General features: G+C 39.4%; 2 protein-coding genes across 3 annotated transcripts; one reads left to right on the top strand and one right to left on the bottom strand.

The window, feature by feature from the left end:
- Nucleotides 1-1,581: 1,581 nt before the first annotated feature.
- Nucleotides 1,582-6,772, top strand: LOC102699738 (lipoamide acyltransferase component of branched-chain alpha-keto acid dehydrogenase complex, mitochondrial). 2 transcript variants are annotated; one of them, XR_001549443.2, is made up of 9 exons: nt 1,582-1,988; nt 2,088-2,231; nt 3,088-3,213; nt 3,388-3,764; nt 3,862-4,109; nt 4,859-4,947; nt 6,044-6,271; nt 6,352-6,548; nt 6,646-6,772. XR_001549443.2 is itself a non-coding variant. In XM_006645751.3 (8 exons), exons 1-8 carry the CDS (start codon nt 1,767-1,769, stop codon nt 6,463-6,465), a joined length of 1,548 nt encoding a protein of 515 aa, XP_006645814.2. In that variant the 5' UTR covers nt 1,582-1,766; the 3' UTR covers nt 6,466-6,709. The 2 variants fall into 2 exon arrangements, 1 of the variants encoding a protein (XP_006645814.2); XM_006645751.3 differs by having other exon boundaries at nt 6,352-6,709.
- A 6,935-nt stretch (nt 6,773-13,707) lies between these two features.
- Nucleotides 13,708-14,768, bottom strand: LOC102699459 (ethylene-responsive transcription factor ERF071-like). Its single transcript, XM_040524968.1, has 2 exons — nt 14,547-14,768; nt 13,708-14,446 (listed from the first exon to the last, which is right to left on the bottom strand). The coding sequence occupies exons 1-2, from the start codon at nt 14,653-14,655 to the stop codon at nt 13,929-13,931; spliced, it is 627 nt and encodes a 208-aa protein (XP_040380902.1). The 5' UTR covers nt 14,656-14,768; the 3' UTR covers nt 13,708-13,928.
- Between the last annotated feature and the right edge of the window lie 3,446 nt (nt 14,769-18,214).

Below are 18,214 nucleotides of genomic sequence, written 5' to 3'. Positions count from 1 at the left end.
ACAAACCGTTGATAACTGCGGCAATCGCACAAACCGGTGAGACACAATGGTTACCGGCGATTTGGTTTGAATAATTTCATCCAAATTCAAAATACTTTTGAAAAAAATATGGGAAAACAGAAATTTTGGTTATAAATTTTACAAAAATTACATTGCTAGGAACCAAATCTAAGGCAAAACCTATTAAATACGGGGACAATGAATAAAAGATTTTAGGATATTGGGGAAATATCCTCTCCAGTCTCCACGGAAGTCCGAACAACAGCATCCCCAGTTTGATTCCCCTTTATATTTGTCGTTATATAAGCTCTCTATATAATAGAAATTGTTTGTTTTATTTCTAATTGAAAAGATAATTTCTAATGGAAACTCTATAATTGTTAAAGATAATTTCTAATATAGAAATTTTCTAGAAAGCATGTGTAAGAAGAGGTGAATTCCCTCCAAACTGTCCTATCTTACTAAGATAATTTTAACAATCGGATTTAAAGAACGATGAATAAATTATGTAAAATAAGTAAAATCAGTGGGTGCACTTTTAGGATAAATATGATTTTTGTACGTTGTTTTTTTAGATAGATATGATTTGTGTACGTCGTTTTTTTTACGATGTTAAAGTAAGGTACCTGTAATTTGGTAGCAGTGTGACCCTACGTATATATCTCTATTCGTGTCATGGTCTTGTGCACAATAATTAGTTGCATGGTCTAAAATTTTATCATGGTTACTGTAATATTTGTATAATATACACTAAAATTTCTAATGTTTAATATTGTATTATGGTACATGTATGAATTTTAAATATCAATTGTGTTGTAAATTGATTGCTCAATTGACAATTGTTATTTATAATTGTTTGCATGTATCTCACATGTGCCAAATATACCATAGCATTTCCTTCCTATTTTGTTCATAATTTTTAAAACTATTTTAGGACTTTTTTTTTATATTTCCCTCGGACACAAGAGGCTACATTTTTATGCTAAAACCACACTATAACTGCGCCAAACTGAATAGTTTGGACCATAAAAACTCAGAGACCATGGAGTTTGAATTTAAAATTTTTGAATATGAATTTATCGTAGTTTGCGTAGTTACTCCGCTACCAGCAAGAATGCTTGAATGATAGTTTAAAAAACCCCGTCATAATTTGAATTTGTGAATGGCCTCAAATTGAATAGTTTGGACGAGAAAAACATGGAGACAGTAAAATTTGAATTTAAAATTTTTGAATGTGAATTTATCGTGATTTTCGCGGTTACTCTGCTATTAGCAAGCAGGCTTGAACGATGGTGTGAGAAACCCCTCGTCGGAATTTGAATTTGTGAATGGTTAGCCAGTGAGTTTGTGTAAGTACGTATCACAAAGTGAACATACTAAAACCGAACCTAATTATCCGTAGGCATTATTACGAAGAAATAAACCAAAGAGCTCAATGTTTATCTCTAATATAGAGAAGTCCGTCCAGCTCAGCCCAGCGTCACACTGCCACGCCACCCAATCCAATCCCGCTGTGATTGCCCCATGTTTTCCACGAGTAAAGCATCCCCAGAGAGACGGAGCGCCACGCCGCTGAGCTGCCAATCTCTCCCCTCCCAACTCCGAAGTGTCCCGCACTCCTCTGCCTCCTCGCCCGCGCGTCGCGTCGTCTTCCTCTTCTGCAACAACCGCCGCCGCCGCTACTGATCCGGAGCTCCTGCCGCTACTCACCGATGCACTCACCGACTCACGGGTGACGCGACGAGGGAGAGAGAGAGAGAGAGAGTATGGCCTGTAGCCGCCTCGCCTCCCGCTCCCGCTCCGGGTCCGTCCTCTGGCACGTCACCGTCGCCCCGCGGCCCTCACCGCCGCCGCCGCCTTCAGTTTTCCCTCCGCGGGTGGGAGTACCCACCGCCCCCTCGCAGCCTCTCCGCCGTCTCCTCCTCCCCCTCTCCCCGCTCCGCTCCGCCTCCTCCTCGTCGGCCACGAACCTCCTCGACGGCCTAAATGTGCGGTAGACTTCCTCCCCCCTCCTCGTTTATACCGGTTCATGTCATCCTGCGCGCCGCGCCCCCCTGATGGTGGATTTCGGCTGTCGTGCCGTGCAGTGGCGGTCCGTGGGGGGTGGGAGGAGGTGGTTCGCAAGCGAGGCGTCCGCGGCGCTGCAGTCGCCTGAGCTGGTGGAGGTGCCCCTTGCGCAGACCGGAGAAGGCATCGCCGAGTGCGAGCTGCTGCGCTGGTTCGTCAGTGAGGTGGGTTCAGCACCCATCTTCATGTTACTGCTTACTTTACAATTGTGCTTTTGGAGTTAAGCATACGGCTTTGGAGTTAGCTACTCTGCAAAAGGACAGACCCACCGGTTCTTAGTTTCATCATGTGATTACTGTTCCTGGGTATATTTGGATTGATGCTGCACTGTTTTTTTAAAAAAAAGTTTGTGCATCTCGTCCGTTTGTAGTTAGCAAGAAACAATTGGTATATTCAATATTTCGGTGAGGTAGTTGTCGTATGATCATATTTGTCGTGAAAGTGTTGTTTCCGTTTAATCTAGGACGTGCATTGTACTATGCTGATAATATCGAATTTTATAAATTGGTTAGGAACAGGTGTTGTTTCCTTGTTACAAACTTACATTGAGTAGTTTTGGACCTTTTGGTCTCCTGCCGATTGTTGACTTGATAAATAGGATGATGCTTTGGCACATCATTCAGGACTGCACGTGCAGTATTGCATAACGGCCATGTTGATCTTCAATAGATAAGTTCTTGCTGAGTGAATACCACAGAGTAAACAGATTAGGACGGTCGAGCAATTTGAGTGGAATTCACAATTGGTCTTTGTTGTTGCGTTAGGCCTGCACTGGACGGATTCACAATTGCACATCTACGTTTCTGAGATTGGTAATTAAACAACAAACTTAACCATAACTGCAAATTGCAAAATGCATTGTTGCCCATAATTCGATCGGCAAGCTGCCAAGTGAGATTTAAAGTCAAAATTAGTTGTGTTTCTTTCAGGACCTTTGACCTCATCTCAAATTTTAGAACCCCTATCCTGACATATCAATGCTATTTTGAAATGACTTTCTTTAACTTGTTCATTACGCAGGGCGACCAAGTAGATGAATTTCAGAGGCTCTGTGAAGTACAGAGTGACAAGGCAACTATTGAAATTACAAGTCGTTTCAAAGGAAGAGTACATCAGATTCACTTTGGTCCGGGTGACATAGTGAAGGTAGCTTTGGGATGCTTCACATAAATCTTACTTTTCCCCTGTTTTTTTATATAAAACTGGTGAATTTTGTAAAAAAACATAACCACATTCCATAATTCTTTTATTCTCAACAGATAGGTATATTTGAGTTATTCGCCTGAATTTATTGTACTTAAGTTAATCTGCTTTTCTTAGGTTGGTGAAACTTTATTGAAGATGATGGTTGGCGACAGCCAAACTGTATCTAATGCTAGTGTAGGTTCATCTACTGTTCATTCACATGCAGTGGATGATGCGAATCCTGGTGAAGGCAATGTTCCTGGTGGCACTCTCTCCACACCAGCTGTTAGGCATCTCGCAAAGCAGTATGGGCTCAAAATAAATGATATTCAAGGAACAGGAAAGGATGGTAGAGTTTTGAAAGAAGATGTTTTGAGTTATGCTGCCAGCAAGGGTCTTTGCAAAGAACCGGCATCAGCTTTGGAAGTGAATATTGATCAAGTGGAGTTACTGGAGGGAAGGGGATCATTACCTGGTGCTCACTGTTCTGAAGATAAAAGAATTTCTCTCAGGTATCATGCAAGTTTTGATGATGGGGCCTACTTTCATATGTTATTGCAGCTGCAGTTATAACTCTGACAACTGGCATGAACATTTTTTTTTCTCCAGGGGCTACCAGAGGGCAATGGTCAAAACAATGAGCCTGGCTGCAAAAGTACCACATTTTCATTATCTGGAGGAAATAAACTGTGATGCTCTTGTGGAACTTAAGGCGTCTTTTCAAAATGCAAATAAAGATCAAAATATCAAGCACACCTTCCTACCATTCCTCATAAAGTCTCTTTCCATGGCAATAAGTAAATACCCTTTATTGAACAGCTGTTTTGTTGAGGAAGCCAATGAAGTTATTTTTAAAGGTATGCACTTTTGAGTTTCTTGTTCCACTCTGTTGCCTTTTGTCAAACAGATGATAGTTATATACCTGCATTGTGCCATTTAATAATCTTGCTTCTAGTTGAACTGTATGTAAGAAATATTTTATTCTGTCATAAAACCTTGTATTATACTATTTGTCAATCTCATCATCAACCCACCTCCCAATAAAGAACTCAAGCAACACCTATTTTTGGGCTGGATTGATTTTGAGTAGCATACCTTAAGTTATTTCTTAATTACCATTTACCAGATACCTAGTAGCTTCTATCTATGCTAAAAAAAATGAGAGTATAACACACACAAGTTCCCAGCCACTGATTATAGTTTTTACCATGGTTCTTAGAGCGTCACCTAGGTGGGACGTCTAGGCATCTGAGCTCCATCCAGAAGCAAGACATCGCCACCGCCTAGCATTCTTGTTGACTTGTTGATTTTTTGCCTTATTTTCATATTCCAATTGAAAATATAATTAATTCTCTAGTATGCCTCTTGTGCTCATGTGTGTGAGGCATCACCTAGGTAATTGGGCAGGGTTGGGTCACGTTGCCTCACCTTGTCACCTTAAGAACACTTGTTTTTACGCATATTATAGTATACCATCTACCTAGGTAAATCCTGAATAAAAATATACAATTTCATAGTGCACTAAAGTATTGTTATTTAATTATCTCTGCAAGTCACCTTATTGTGCTGAAGGTATCATGACCTTTGGGTGGTTTTATTGTTTTAGGATCCCACAACATTGGGGTAGCTATGGCTACAGCACATGGATTAGTGGTGCCAAACATCAAGAATGTTCAGTCGCTTTCAATATTGGAGGTCAGGCACTAGCCACTAACTGTTTTTCCTCCCTCTGTAATTTCAGTTTTTTTATATGTTTATATTCAGAGTCAACTATTGTTATTTCATGGCTGCTCGCTGCTCGGAAAAGTAAGAAACATACCAAACATTCCCTGGAAAAATCCAATCCTCGGTGTGATGGACCATTGTTAACCATTGGATATTACCAGGACTGATTATATCTAAACAATAGAAAAGAACTTTTGAAACATGGAAACAAATATCATATTGAAAAAAACAATACCATGTCAATCATGTTACATCGTTTTATATGCTACCATTCGAAGCAAAGAGATACAAAAGGTTCAAAGGAGGTCTCTTCCAAGACAGATTATAGCCAAAGCAGAAACAATCTTTGATGATTTTCTTTGCAATCAATCTCTTCACACGACTCCATGCAACTAACCATGATGAATTCCTTTAATTTTAGTACTAGATTCTTTCAGAAAAGAGTTGGCAGTTCATATTTGTGATGGTTGTCAGTGATTCGTATACAATTATTTATGATAAGAAACATAGTAATTATTGCCTGATTTAAATGTGCATAATACATTGTTAGGTTAAATATAAACAATTGCTATAGGGCAAACGTCTGTGTAACTTTCCATACATAATGGCGTAAAGAATTGTAGCACTACAACTGCACTATACATCCACCACATATAGTTATGCAGTCAGTTTGCCTCACTACTTAAATGTTTGATTCTTTCTATTTTTTTGCAGATAGCATGCAATAAAGTAAGTGGCATTTAAGGAAATTACTTAATTGCTAGTATTCAGAAATGAGCATTGCTGCACTAAGAAGTGCCAACGAAATATTGCATTGCTCTTGGTCGTGAGATAGGATAGCTCTCTAGTCAGAAGGTGGAATAACTGACTTGTATATAAATTTGAAGTCACTTGACCTAAGAAACATGATACCATTTTTTGCATTTAGATGATATATTTCGAACTTGTGACTTTGAGTGGTCCATTTGGCACCAGATAGCGTATAGCTCATCAGTTACATGTAAGACATAATTGATTGTCTTATTGGCTAACGGAGTTCTGATTATCTTGACAATGGTTGCACCAGATCACAAAAGAATTGTCACGTTTACATGAAATGGCATCACACAACAGGCTGAGCACGGAAGATATTGCTGGTGGAACCATAACACTAAGCAACATAGGTGCCATTGGTGGCAAGTTTGGTTCTCCGCTTCTCAACTTGCCTGAAGTTGCCATTATTGCCCTTGGGCGCATTCAGAAGCTTCCTCGCTTTGATGATGACGAAAATGTTTATCCGTCCTCCATAATCAATGTATGATTGTCATGGTAATCCCTTCCACATGTAATTATCACGCTTGCGCTTACTGTGACATCCTCTTCTGTGCCATGCAGGTGACTGTTGGAGCCGATCACCGAGTTGTTGACGGGGCCACCGTTGCAAGGTTCTGTAACGAGTGGAAAAGCCTTGTGGAGAAACCAGAGCTGCTATTGCTGCACATGCGATGATCCAAGTTGATACCTGGTGCAGAAGAGTGCCAAAACCATTGGTAAAAATGCGCGAGACCAATCTGGCATTGAGACTTCATACGGTAAGCCCATGAAATCTTCTCGCTGGACAAAAAGTCTGTCAAGTACTGAAGTACATATAGGTCTATCAATGTAATGGATTGAACTTCTCGTCTGCAGTGTAATCGTACCCTGTGTATATACAACTCTACCATTGGAATAAAGCAGGAAATTGTTCCTGAGAGTGCCATGTAATTGTAACCACGTGATAAAACTTTTTGTCCACCTTTTGGCTTTCGTTTCATGTTATAATTCATTTTGGCTTTGTCCAAAACCTCGTTAAGTTTGATTAAATTTATAAATAAACATAGCAACATTTTCAAAAATAAATAAATACATAAAATATAAAAAAATATTTAATGTTGAATTTGATGAAACTAATTAATATGGTGTTATTATATATTTTTATATAAATTTAATTAAATTTGAAGAGGTTCAAGTTAGGAAAAAGAGTTATAATATGAAACTGGGAGCATTTGCTATAAAAAAAATAAATGCATTGTACTAACAAGACTAATATTATATTAGGTATAGAATATTTAATTTTAAATTATGTTGAATCTACATTCCGTTTTATTTGCTAATATGGGTTTTGAACCTACATTCCGTTTCACTTGCAGGACCACTCCGCACACGAGTTTTGCCTTATATATGATTTGGGTTCACATCCTCTAGAATAATGGTAGTGTTATTAGGATCACTAGTATGTGAGCGCGTATAAAGGTGGGATAGGTAGGATTCACGTGTAGTGATCATAATGGTACTTGAAATCCTAGTGGAGTAGCCTAAAGGGGGTGAATAGGCATTCCTGAAAAATCTTTTAAAGTCGCAACGTTCAGTAGGCTGGACCGTTTGGTGGTAGGGCGAGACCATCTGATTCGGGCTCTCGGATGAGACCGAGAGCTCTAGCCAGACTGTTTGGTCAGGCAAAAGGTTGATTCAGAGAATCCCCTTTTGCCCTGAAGTTCCAGGGAATATGAGGTGACAGTGTCCAAAAGATAGAAGGATTAAACACCAAATCAACAGAAGTAAAGATAGAGACACGGCGAGTTTTTTCCTAAAGTTTGAATCTTTCAATCCTACTCTTCATTGAGACGCTACTGTGAGTAGGATTTCTTTCGATCATTTTCCTCACTCGACTTTCTCTCATGAGGTCTAACTTGGGTTTCCAAATCCACACCTCTAGGTTGATTTGATCCTTGATCGACCACCAAGATCAAGATCAAGCGATTCCTATCAACTCTAGGTCTACCCAGCGACCTCCTAAGTAGCCCTCGATGAAAAAGAGAAAAAAAGTAAGAACAATGTGACAGATAACCTATAGCAAAGAGATACATTTTTTTACTATACTACTCCCTCCGTTTCAGATTATTAGACTTTCTGGGTTAGCCTAAATTCATCCATATATCTATGTATATGTTCTGTATATGTGTCTAGATTCATTAACACACAAACGAATTTCGGCAATGCTAGAAAGTCTTATAACGTGGAATGGAGGAAATAGCATATTGGTTATCTGTTGCCTCGGGATTTTAATGGTAGGAAATTATCAATAGCTTATTGTTATTGTTATTGTTATTGTTATTGTTATTGTTATTGTTATTGTTATTATTATTATTATTATTATTATTATTATTATTATTATTATTATTATTATTATTATTATTACTACTACTACATATAGACCCATTGATCCCACTATTCATTTTTCTTTTCACAAAAGTAGAGATTTATTAGAGCTCACCATCATATTTAGTTTAAAAACTAAGGAGTTCGTGATAAGATGGACGGTAAATTTACTATCTAATTATTACTAATACTATTTAAATGAGATACTGTAGCATGTGTGTTAATTAGTTAGTTATAAATATACTAAAACGATAGAAAGAAAACCTCATGCAGCCGACTCAGATGAGGCTAGTCTAAATGTCTAGTTTTACTATACAGTTTCCGAAATAACTAACTCGATGAAACGATGCATGAAACTACTACTCACAGTGCAACGTTTCGTTATACAATTTCTAAAGCTAAATAAAACATTTAATTACTATTGAAAGTTTGATTGTATACAGACAATGTTTGATTGTATGAAATGCCTCAAACTCCTTAATACGAGTTTTACTGCGTTACCGAGAACTTGGTAACGGTGCCTAAACGTTTCATGGCCATAAAACTAATTCCGTCTCTCTTCTAACAGTTTATGCAAATATTCTCTTTGTACTGATGTGTCACCTAATTAATATGCATGACACCTTTATAAAACTCTCTTGAGATTGACCTTATAGGCAACATTTTACGTCCCTAAAAATTCCATGAGAATACTTGTAGGCACATGAGATTTAATTGATCCTTTATATACTCTTGAGTATTATTTTGATCTCTTGCATGTCTATTTTGTTGGTTGACTATTAATATTTTTTTAATAAAAAACGTTATGTCCTTGGCATATTACTAAAATTTGAAATTTCTAGGTTGGAATTGATGGTGTTGCAAAAAATAAAGGACAAAATTACTGAATATACAGTTTCAAATTTCAAAATTGAAAATTTAATTTCATCGATTTCAAAATTTTGTCAGACTTTGCATCAAATTTGAAAAGTAATTTTAATTGAATATGTCGTTTGAAAAATCTGTATCGTCACTTCATGCAAAACTAATGTTTAAATTTGTATAATATTTAAAACCTTGTTTTGCTTGTTTAATGTAAAATTTCAAAATTATGTAAATATCCGTTTTAGATACTCTAATACTTTCTATAAACGAAAATTGTTATTTAATGAGAACACTTGTCATTTGGTTCTCTTCCGAGCAAAACCATTAGCATGTTAAAGGTAGAGACCATTATCGATTCTTATATAGTCCACGTTAGTAATAAACAACATATTTTATAATGATATGTACAAAGGTAAAAGTAGATATGCTTTCTTTATTAATGTAATAATTTTTTTATTACACTAGTTTTCCTTTTATCCACCTCATGTAAAAAAGTTTCCTTTAATAAATACTAAGAGTCAGCTCTAAATAAGCAGTTCAACGGTTTTTGTCTCTCTTTCCCTCTCTTTCATCCATGTCACCAAATTTACTTACACGATGATTGAGAGAGTCAGCTAATAAAACACTTTTGTATGTGTCCTACTGAAAACGGAATTCAGAAGAAAGGTATTCTTAGGTAAGGGAAAGCTATGACGCTTGTGATATTTTGATATAAAGTTTGATCATCCATCTTATTCAAAAATATTAATATAAATATAAATATACATATCACTTGTCAATTTAATGATTATTAAATAACATATTTTTAATAAAACGATTAATTAATCTTTGTCTAAAAGTAGCTTTACGTATTTTAAAAGCTATATATAGTTTTACCCCATTAGACAGTATTTATAACCTGATTAAGACCCAGATTAGTTGGGAAAAATTTTTTAGGATCACATCGACACATATGGTCACACATGTGAAGCATTAAATGTTGTTTAATTACGAAACAAATTTCAAATTTCACCTGAAAACCGCGAGACGAATCCTCTAAGTCAATTAATTAGTCATTAGCATATATTGGTTACGGTAGCATTTATGGCTAATTATGTACTAATTAGACTCAGAAAATTCGTCAAACGATTTTCCATATAACTGTGTAATTAGTTTTGTTCATGTATATTTAATATTTTATTTAGATGTCTCAAGATTATGTTTTTATAAAAGTTTCTTGGAGATAAACAGTGCCTAACATTATTTAGGTGGTGTTTAGGTCGAGAAAATTTTTAGAAGAAGTGTCACGTCAAATGTTTGACCAGATGTCGAAAGGGGTTTTCGGACACGAATGAAAAAACAAATTTCATGGCTAGGCTGAAAACCGCGAGACGAATCTTTTGAGCCTAATTAATCCGTCATTAGCACATGTTGGTTACTGTAGCACATATAGCTAATCATGGACTAATTAAGCTCAAAAGATTCGTCTCAAGATTTCTTTCGTGACTGTGTAATTAGTTTTTTGATTTATCTATATTTAATGTTTTATTTAGATGTTCAATAATTTAATATGATGTTTTTGGAAAAAAAATTTAGAAACTAACGAAGGCCTTAACCTCAGCTATACTACCACACATGCGAAAGCTTCCCAAGATTCGACAGATACGACTTTTGTCATGTACGTGAATGTACTACCAGTAACGATAAGCCTCGTCCTCTTCCAGTTCCCCGGTTCCAGAAGCTACTACACCACCACACCACGGCACTGCCGAAGATGCTATTGACTAAATATTTTTCCTTTAGCCCCGTTCAGTTTCAAAAGTTTATTTAAAAAATATCATATTAAATTTTTGGACACCTAAATAAAATATTAAATATTCATGAAAATAAAAACTAATTATACAGTTATGGGGAAAATCGTAAGACGAATCTTTTGAGTCTAATTAGTACATTAGTATATGATTAGCCTTAAGTACTACAGTAACCTACATATATTAATGATGGATTAATTAGGCTCGAAAGATTCGTCTTACAGTTTCTTAACGGAATCTGTATTTTGTTTTGTAATTAGACTGTGTTTAATATTTCAAATATGTGTCTGTATATTCAACGTGATGTTTTTTCAAAAAAGAATTTACAAACTAAATATTTCAAATATGTGTCTGTTTATCCGACGTGATGTTTTTGAAAAAAATTTACAAACTAAACGGGGCCTTAATTGAAGTATGAATTCTTGTTTTATCATGGTTCGATAACTCCTAAGTTCAGCATTAATACCGTGATCATTATGGTTTTACTCTTATTAACTATTATGAAGTTGTAGTTAACATGAACTTGAATTTCACTCCTACTTCCCTCATTCTGTGTTTAAATAGAATATCTTCCTTCATAGAGCTTGAATAACAAATATTTCTGACTGACATAAATTAAATTAACAGCTGCAAATATTATAAAAACTTTAAATAAAGGTATTCAAACTTACATAAAAGATACAATTAAACAATACTCAATACTAAACTGTGGGAAAAGACGTAATGATATTATATTCTCTTAACTTAATAGTTTTAAAATTAAAAATTAGGTAATGTCATGCCTAAGTGTAATCAAAGTTGAAATTAAATTCCCGTACAGTCATACTAATTCTGTACAGTAAATAGAGTTTGTTGTTCATGTGTCTGGTACTATCGAACTTGATTAATATGTTTACAAAAAGTAGGAAATTTCTTGTGTGCCATGCAGTGATTAATTTTGTTTACCTCTTGTGTATTAGTTTTCCTAGCCATTTGGCTTGTGCCCGGGCATGTGCCGAGAATAATTAACCACGTTTGCGGGCTAAACGTATACACATATACTCGTTAAATTTAAAAACATGATATATATTCAATTCACAGAGATAAATAGGTTTTATATGTACAACGTATACGATTCCAAATACTTTTCTAATTTAATTTCGTGAAGTGATTTCCTAGAAAAGCGCATACTTTATCTTTATGTTTTTGAAAGAACTTTCCAGTCCTCTTAGATAAACGGTAAGATTACAGTTAATTTATGTTATTTGATGGGGAAGTAATGTTTTCTTTTTGTACTTCAACACATCAAAATGATCGATGCCTAGATACAAAGATTCAAGTGATCAACTGCCAAAGCTTTTTAGTTAACATGAGTGATCCGCCCTGGATAGTGCTAAATTAGTGTAAGTATAAATAAGTATGCATATATATAGACTGATTGATTCTCCATCATGCAGCGACAAAATACATAGATTTCTGCAAAAATAGTATGTATGGAAAAAGGTACGTACTGGCGTGGGAGATATTGAATGGGTTTCTAGGACGTTAAATCGACATTAATATGAGAAACATATAGTGTTCTTTTAAGCTTTTAGATGAAAGATGACGTGTTATTTGATTGTTTGATAGCTATTTAATGACGTAAATAATGAAATATGGTAATATAAAATTTAAAATATATTTTATAAAGATAAGATAATAAACTTCTATGCATCATTTAGGCGCTGTTTTTTTCAAGAGACTTTGATATATTATATGGTAGTTAAATAGGCCCATGATATTAACATAAATAATATAGTTAAGGATTATTTTGTCCGCAAAACTAACGGCAGACATCTTATGACGATGGTGATAAATTCACTTTGAGATGGGCTTTTACTATGGCCCATATACGGTAAAGCTGTTATGTACAGGGTACGGTCTAGATTTTATCTTTTACTTAATCCATGGTTAGATTTTTCCGATTAATATGGGAGTTCCTAGAAAATGTCTAATTAGTATAGGTATAGATTTATAACCTGATTAACCAACATTATTTAACCTCAACTATACTACCACGCATGCGAAAGCTTCCGAAGATTCCACAGATACGACTTTTGTCATGTACGCGAATGTACTAGTAGTACCAGTAACGATAAGCCTCGTCCCCTTCCAGTTCCCCAGTTCTAGAAGCTACTACGACCACACCACGTGACCACGGCACTGCCTCAATAAAAATATCTCGCGCTTGCCTAATCCCTGACGGGAAGATGCCAACTCGGCCTCGCTTTCTTCTCCCCTGACCCTGCGGTGCGTGTTGGTGCAGCAGGTAGGTGCGGTGCAGGGCCCCCTTTTTTTTCCGGTGTGCGCCGCGGCCCAGAAACAGGCGGCTGCCCCCCGGAAAAACCCCCGGCCCACGGTAACCGCGGCGCCCTCCGCTGCAAGCAAACGTAGGAGTAGTGCACATCATCCGCGGGTCAAACGTGCCGAGCAGTGCACCGAGTTGGCACTACCCGTGTGCCGCCGCTGGAAATGTCACGGCGGCTCCGCTCCTCGGGGCTCGGGAGGAGGAGCAGCCGCCGCCGCCGCCGCCGCACCGAGAGATCGGCACGGTGCGTTTTGCTGCTACTAGTGGCTCTCTCCGGCAGGCCCTGAGTATCTTTGCAGATCGTAGAATCTTATGCTTTGCCATGTTGAAGCATATTACTACGGATGTTGCTGCTGCTGCTTCCGTTTTTTTTTCTTTCCCTCCACGAGATAGGGGGTGCATTTTTCTGCTTCCCCAGGAACACTGGCTCTGATCGCATTTGGCGAGCCCTAGTGGTTAACTTATCTATAACCAAAACGATGTTACCGTCGAACTCGAAAGCTCTCAGATGATGCATCAATCGACGAGTTAATGGTGAGCGCATTATTTGGGAGATCGAGACAGAACAGCGGTAGAACTGCAAGATGAGTTAACTGGGAATTTCATTTACATGGGAGAATTTGGATTTAGCAAAAACTTCACTTGGACGGGCGGCGCCGACCATGCACAGTTACAGCTTCAACAATGGATTAATTCAACAAAAAACGCATGAATACGATAAAAAAGGACACTGGTCACTTACTACGGGTAGGAAAATTCTTTTTTTCACATCATGTCATTTTATTTCGACATTACTAGAGCGCTAACGACGGCAGCTCGTAGTCCTCGAAGGTCCAGAGCCCGGCCGGCGCGGCGGCTTCCTCGCCGCCGGCGCCGCCTGCAGGGGCGGCCCCGCCCTCCATGTAGGGGATGCCGAGGAAGTTCATGTAGTTCTCGTACGCCAGCAGCTCCTCGGACAGCTCCTTGACCTCGTCGGAGCAGGCGGCGCCCTCGGACACCGCCTCCGTCTTGGGCGGCGGGAGCACGGCGGTCGCGGGCGCCGCGGCGCGGGCCGTCACCGGCGCCGCAGCAGGCGCGGGGGCGGCGGCGGCGGCGGTAGCGACGTCGTTGGGGAAGTTGACCTTGGCCTTAGCTCCCCTGATGCGGCGCGCGGCGCGGTCGTAGGCCCTGGCGGCGGCCTCGGCGGTCGGGTAGGTGCCGAGCCAGACGCGCACCCCCTTCACGGGGTCGCGGATCTCCGCCGCCCACTTCCCCCACGGCCGCTGCCTGATCCCGCGGTACTGGTTCTTCCGCTCCCGCTTCGCGCGCGGCGCTGCAGCAACAACAACAACAGAGGATCAGAACCCAAAAACCAGAGCAAGAAATTAGCAAAAAAACAGAGCAAGAACTGCGGTGCGGGTAGTTGCTGTCACCTTTCTCGGGGGCGTGGGGGTCGGAGTCGTCGGCGTCGGGCCAGAAGTCGGAGGCGCACACCCGGCGGCGCGCCGGGATGTAGTCGTAGATGATTGCACCCCCGCACATCGGCTCAGCGTTGGGTTTTTTCCTCTGCTTGGAAGCGAGAATCCGTGGAGCGTGTAAACAAGGGGAAGAAGAGAAGTGGGAAAGAGATGCGGCGTGTTGTTTTTGGCGCGGGACGTTGGATTCGGATGGGCGGTATGAGGCGACCTGCGGGTGTATATATACCGCGCGAGTTGCGGGCGCGGTGGGTGGGGCGCGTGGGGGCCAGCGACCTGTGGAGAGTCATGCGGTGCAGCTGTGCAGGAGGCCAGGCGTCGTCCGTGCTGGGCCGCGTCTCGAATCGTATACGTTTTTGGGTAATTGGGTTTGCGCGGCGGACCGGAGAGTGGACGTAACTACGCAATGCGCGTGTCGCGGTCCAGGCAGTGAAGTGAGCTGTTCCGGTGCGGCGCCGGGAGATATTTTAAACAACTGTAGCCATCGATGATCGTCTGCCCGAAAAGGTACTCGGGCGGTATGGCAACTGGCAAGTTCAGTAGCTCACCGTTTTTCCTTCTCGGAGCCGCTGTTTTCGTGCAGGCGGGACCGGGCCGGCGGCACAGCGAAAGCCGGAAGCCTGGTGGAACTCGTCGCCTCCTTTTTGGTTTTTATTGTTCTGTAACGTGCCTGCATGCATGCATGCATGCATTGCTGGTGGCACGGGTCGATCGAGAGCTACGCGCACCAGCTAGCGGAGACGACCCAACACCGACCGAGACGCACGTATCGATTAAATGTTCGTACGACGAAGCCGTCGCGAGCCAGCGGGCGATCGTAGCGTGCTGGACGTACATTCGTACGTACGAACGAACGAATGACCAGGCGCTCGGTCGGTCACACGCGCACGGCACGCGACAAAGGCCTCCTCGACGTCACGAAACTAAAAAAAAAAAACGAAAAAGAAAAGGTTTTACGGCTTCTTGCACTCGAGATCATTCCCCCCACGAAGGAAAGAGTAGCAGCAGACATACACGTTTGTTCAACGATGAAACGTGGAAAAGCCGATCGCGAGACGAAGGAATCACCATACTCCCAATCAATTACGGAGTGCTTTAGGCAGGTTAGGGTCAATTCAAGGAAGGCCTGACTTTTGACAACGGTGGCTCCGTTGTTGCTGCCTAATCTCTCTGTATTTTAATATATTTATATATTAGATTTTTATTATATGTTTGATTGTTTGTTTTATTAGATACTTATAAAGTTTGTTTGGATTTACAACTTAAATTATATTAAATAACTTATGTTTTTATATATTTACATAAACTTTTAAGTAAAACAAATAATTAAACGTATAATAAAAATTTAACAACATCGTCGATTAAAATTATACATAAGAAATATACAACACAAGTACAAGCCACACGGTTGTTTCCACGGTTCTCATTGTTGCCTTCAAACAGGTTGACTTGTTTTATTTTTCTTCAAAGAAAACGCAGTCTGACATTTGTAGACGGCTGGATGGCACCATTTAACCAGTCCTCTTATTCAACTCAACTGTCCTTTTTCTTTCTTCTGCAAAATTTCAACTTCGTACAATATTAGTTTTAGTCAAATTAGCTTTGAATATTAGGTTTAGTTGAATTAGCTCAAAACCAAACAAAAAGAACATGATTGATCTCAATATAGTTATTTTTCATAGAGTTACCAAGTTAACAACATCGATCGACTTGGTGACTTCACAGGCCACATCACTAGAGCGATAATTTATTAATTTAGTATGTTCAGGTCAAACATCCGAAGAACATTTTTATGTAGCATATGTCGTATGGCAAAACCACATCACACTCCTTCCTATATATAATTCATTCTACGGTACACAATCATCATCCATTGTGTCAACTAAGGTGCTGTTTAGTTTTCAAAAATTTTCGTCCAAAAACATCACATCGAATCTTTGGACATCTAAATAGAACATTAAACATGGATGAACGAAAAACTAATTACACAGTTACGTGGCAAATCGTCAGACGTATCTTTTGAGTCTAATTAGTCGATGATTAGTCATAAGTACTACAGTGACCCACATGCACTAATGGCAGATTAATTAGGCTCAAAAGATTCGTCTCGTGGTTTTTAGGCGATCCGTGAAATTTGTTTTTTTATTTATGTCCGAAAAACCCATTCCAATATCCGATCAAATGTCTATATGACACCCTAAAATTTTCATTTCCTCCAACTAATTACCCCTAAAAATTCTTTGACGGCTACTTGGAAACCTCAAAACCAATTCAGCTCAAGAGTGGAGACAAAAACCACTGTGATGTGAGGACGTACACCACACCCTGGTCGCATCACGTCATTTTTGTTTGGATGACCGCTGCGTCCCAGTCGCCGAGTTGCGCACGCTACCAAGTGTGTAAATAGCACGAGCAATTCTCAATGAAATGGAAGTGAATTTAAGCTAGGTTGTTGGGGTCCTACAAAATCCAGTGAGCCGCCAACAGGTTTGAACATGGGGGACATGCGTGCCAGTTGTTGTAGGGACCCAACGATGGAAAGATCAAGGGATCAAAAGGAAGATATTTGTTGGGAGTGGACAGTTGGAGTGCTTTTTGACAGAAATGAATTCAAAGTTTCAAAAGGCTAAATGTGATCAACTCAAGAAGAAAATATTGAAAGACAAGTGGTTCCAACGGAGAGAGAGTTTCGATTGAGGGGGCAAAAGATGCAAGGAAAGTCCGTACTTTGTCATGAGAAATCGTTATTTTGGACGTATATCATCTTAGCGTTGTATGTTTCCTCATTTCAGTCTATACACTATCTTGTGATGGCTAATGCACGAGTGCTTATGGCTCATTAGGCTGGTTCAACTTTGGCCTAGCCCGAAAAAGTAAAAGCCTAACCCGGTCTAACATGTATCAGGCTGGGCCTATTTATAAATGTTGAAACCAAAAAAACTAAAAAGCTTGGACCGACCCGATAAAGCGCAGGATCGGGCTAGGCCTAGACTTAGACTAGGCTCAGGGTTGAGTTTTTTGGTCGGGGTTTTTTAGCCCAGCCCGGGTTTTAAAGAGGACTATGGCTCCCTAAGTAGCCCTTGCTTCGCACGGGAATCAGAGTGATTGTTTAAGTGTGGATTAGCCTCTCAAAGTCTCACCTTTGCATGCATAAAGATAATAGTTTCAATAGAGGATTAGCATCCCATCGTTGCATGTGAACAAATCAATATACATGCAATCTGCATATTCCATTGTGCACGTAAACGATACTAACTTAGTTTAGTTTATAAGCGTATGTAGAAAGATAGAGGAACCGTTTGGGAATGCTCTTTCAGCTATAGCTTTTTCTAAAAGCTGCTTCTACTAGAAGGAAAAGCTGTAGCTGGAAGAACCTTCCCTAAACGGTCCATAGCTTCTGAGAATCTATAATTATATATTCTGAAAAATAAACTAAGAATCCAGAAGCCGACTACCAAGCAGTTTCTTCTCAGAATCTAAACCTTCCCAAAAAGACCCAGAGTCAAGTATATTTTGTTCATTAACATGATAAAAAAAATTATTACTCTTCTGTTCTTTTTATCTATATCCACAACAAAATTTTCTTAAATAAATACTAAGAGTCAACTCTAGGTCGTTGGCATGTA

Source organism: Oryza brachyantha, chromosome 1, assembly GCF_000231095.2.
Source record: "Oryza brachyantha chromosome 1, ObraRS2, whole genome shotgun sequence".
In the NCBI taxonomy this organism is placed as follows: domain Eukaryota; kingdom Viridiplantae; phylum Streptophyta; class Magnoliopsida; order Poales; family Poaceae; genus Oryza; species Oryza brachyantha.
The sequence above is the reverse complement of the archived record's forward strand: the minus strand, read 5'-3'. Positions and strand labels throughout refer to the sequence as shown.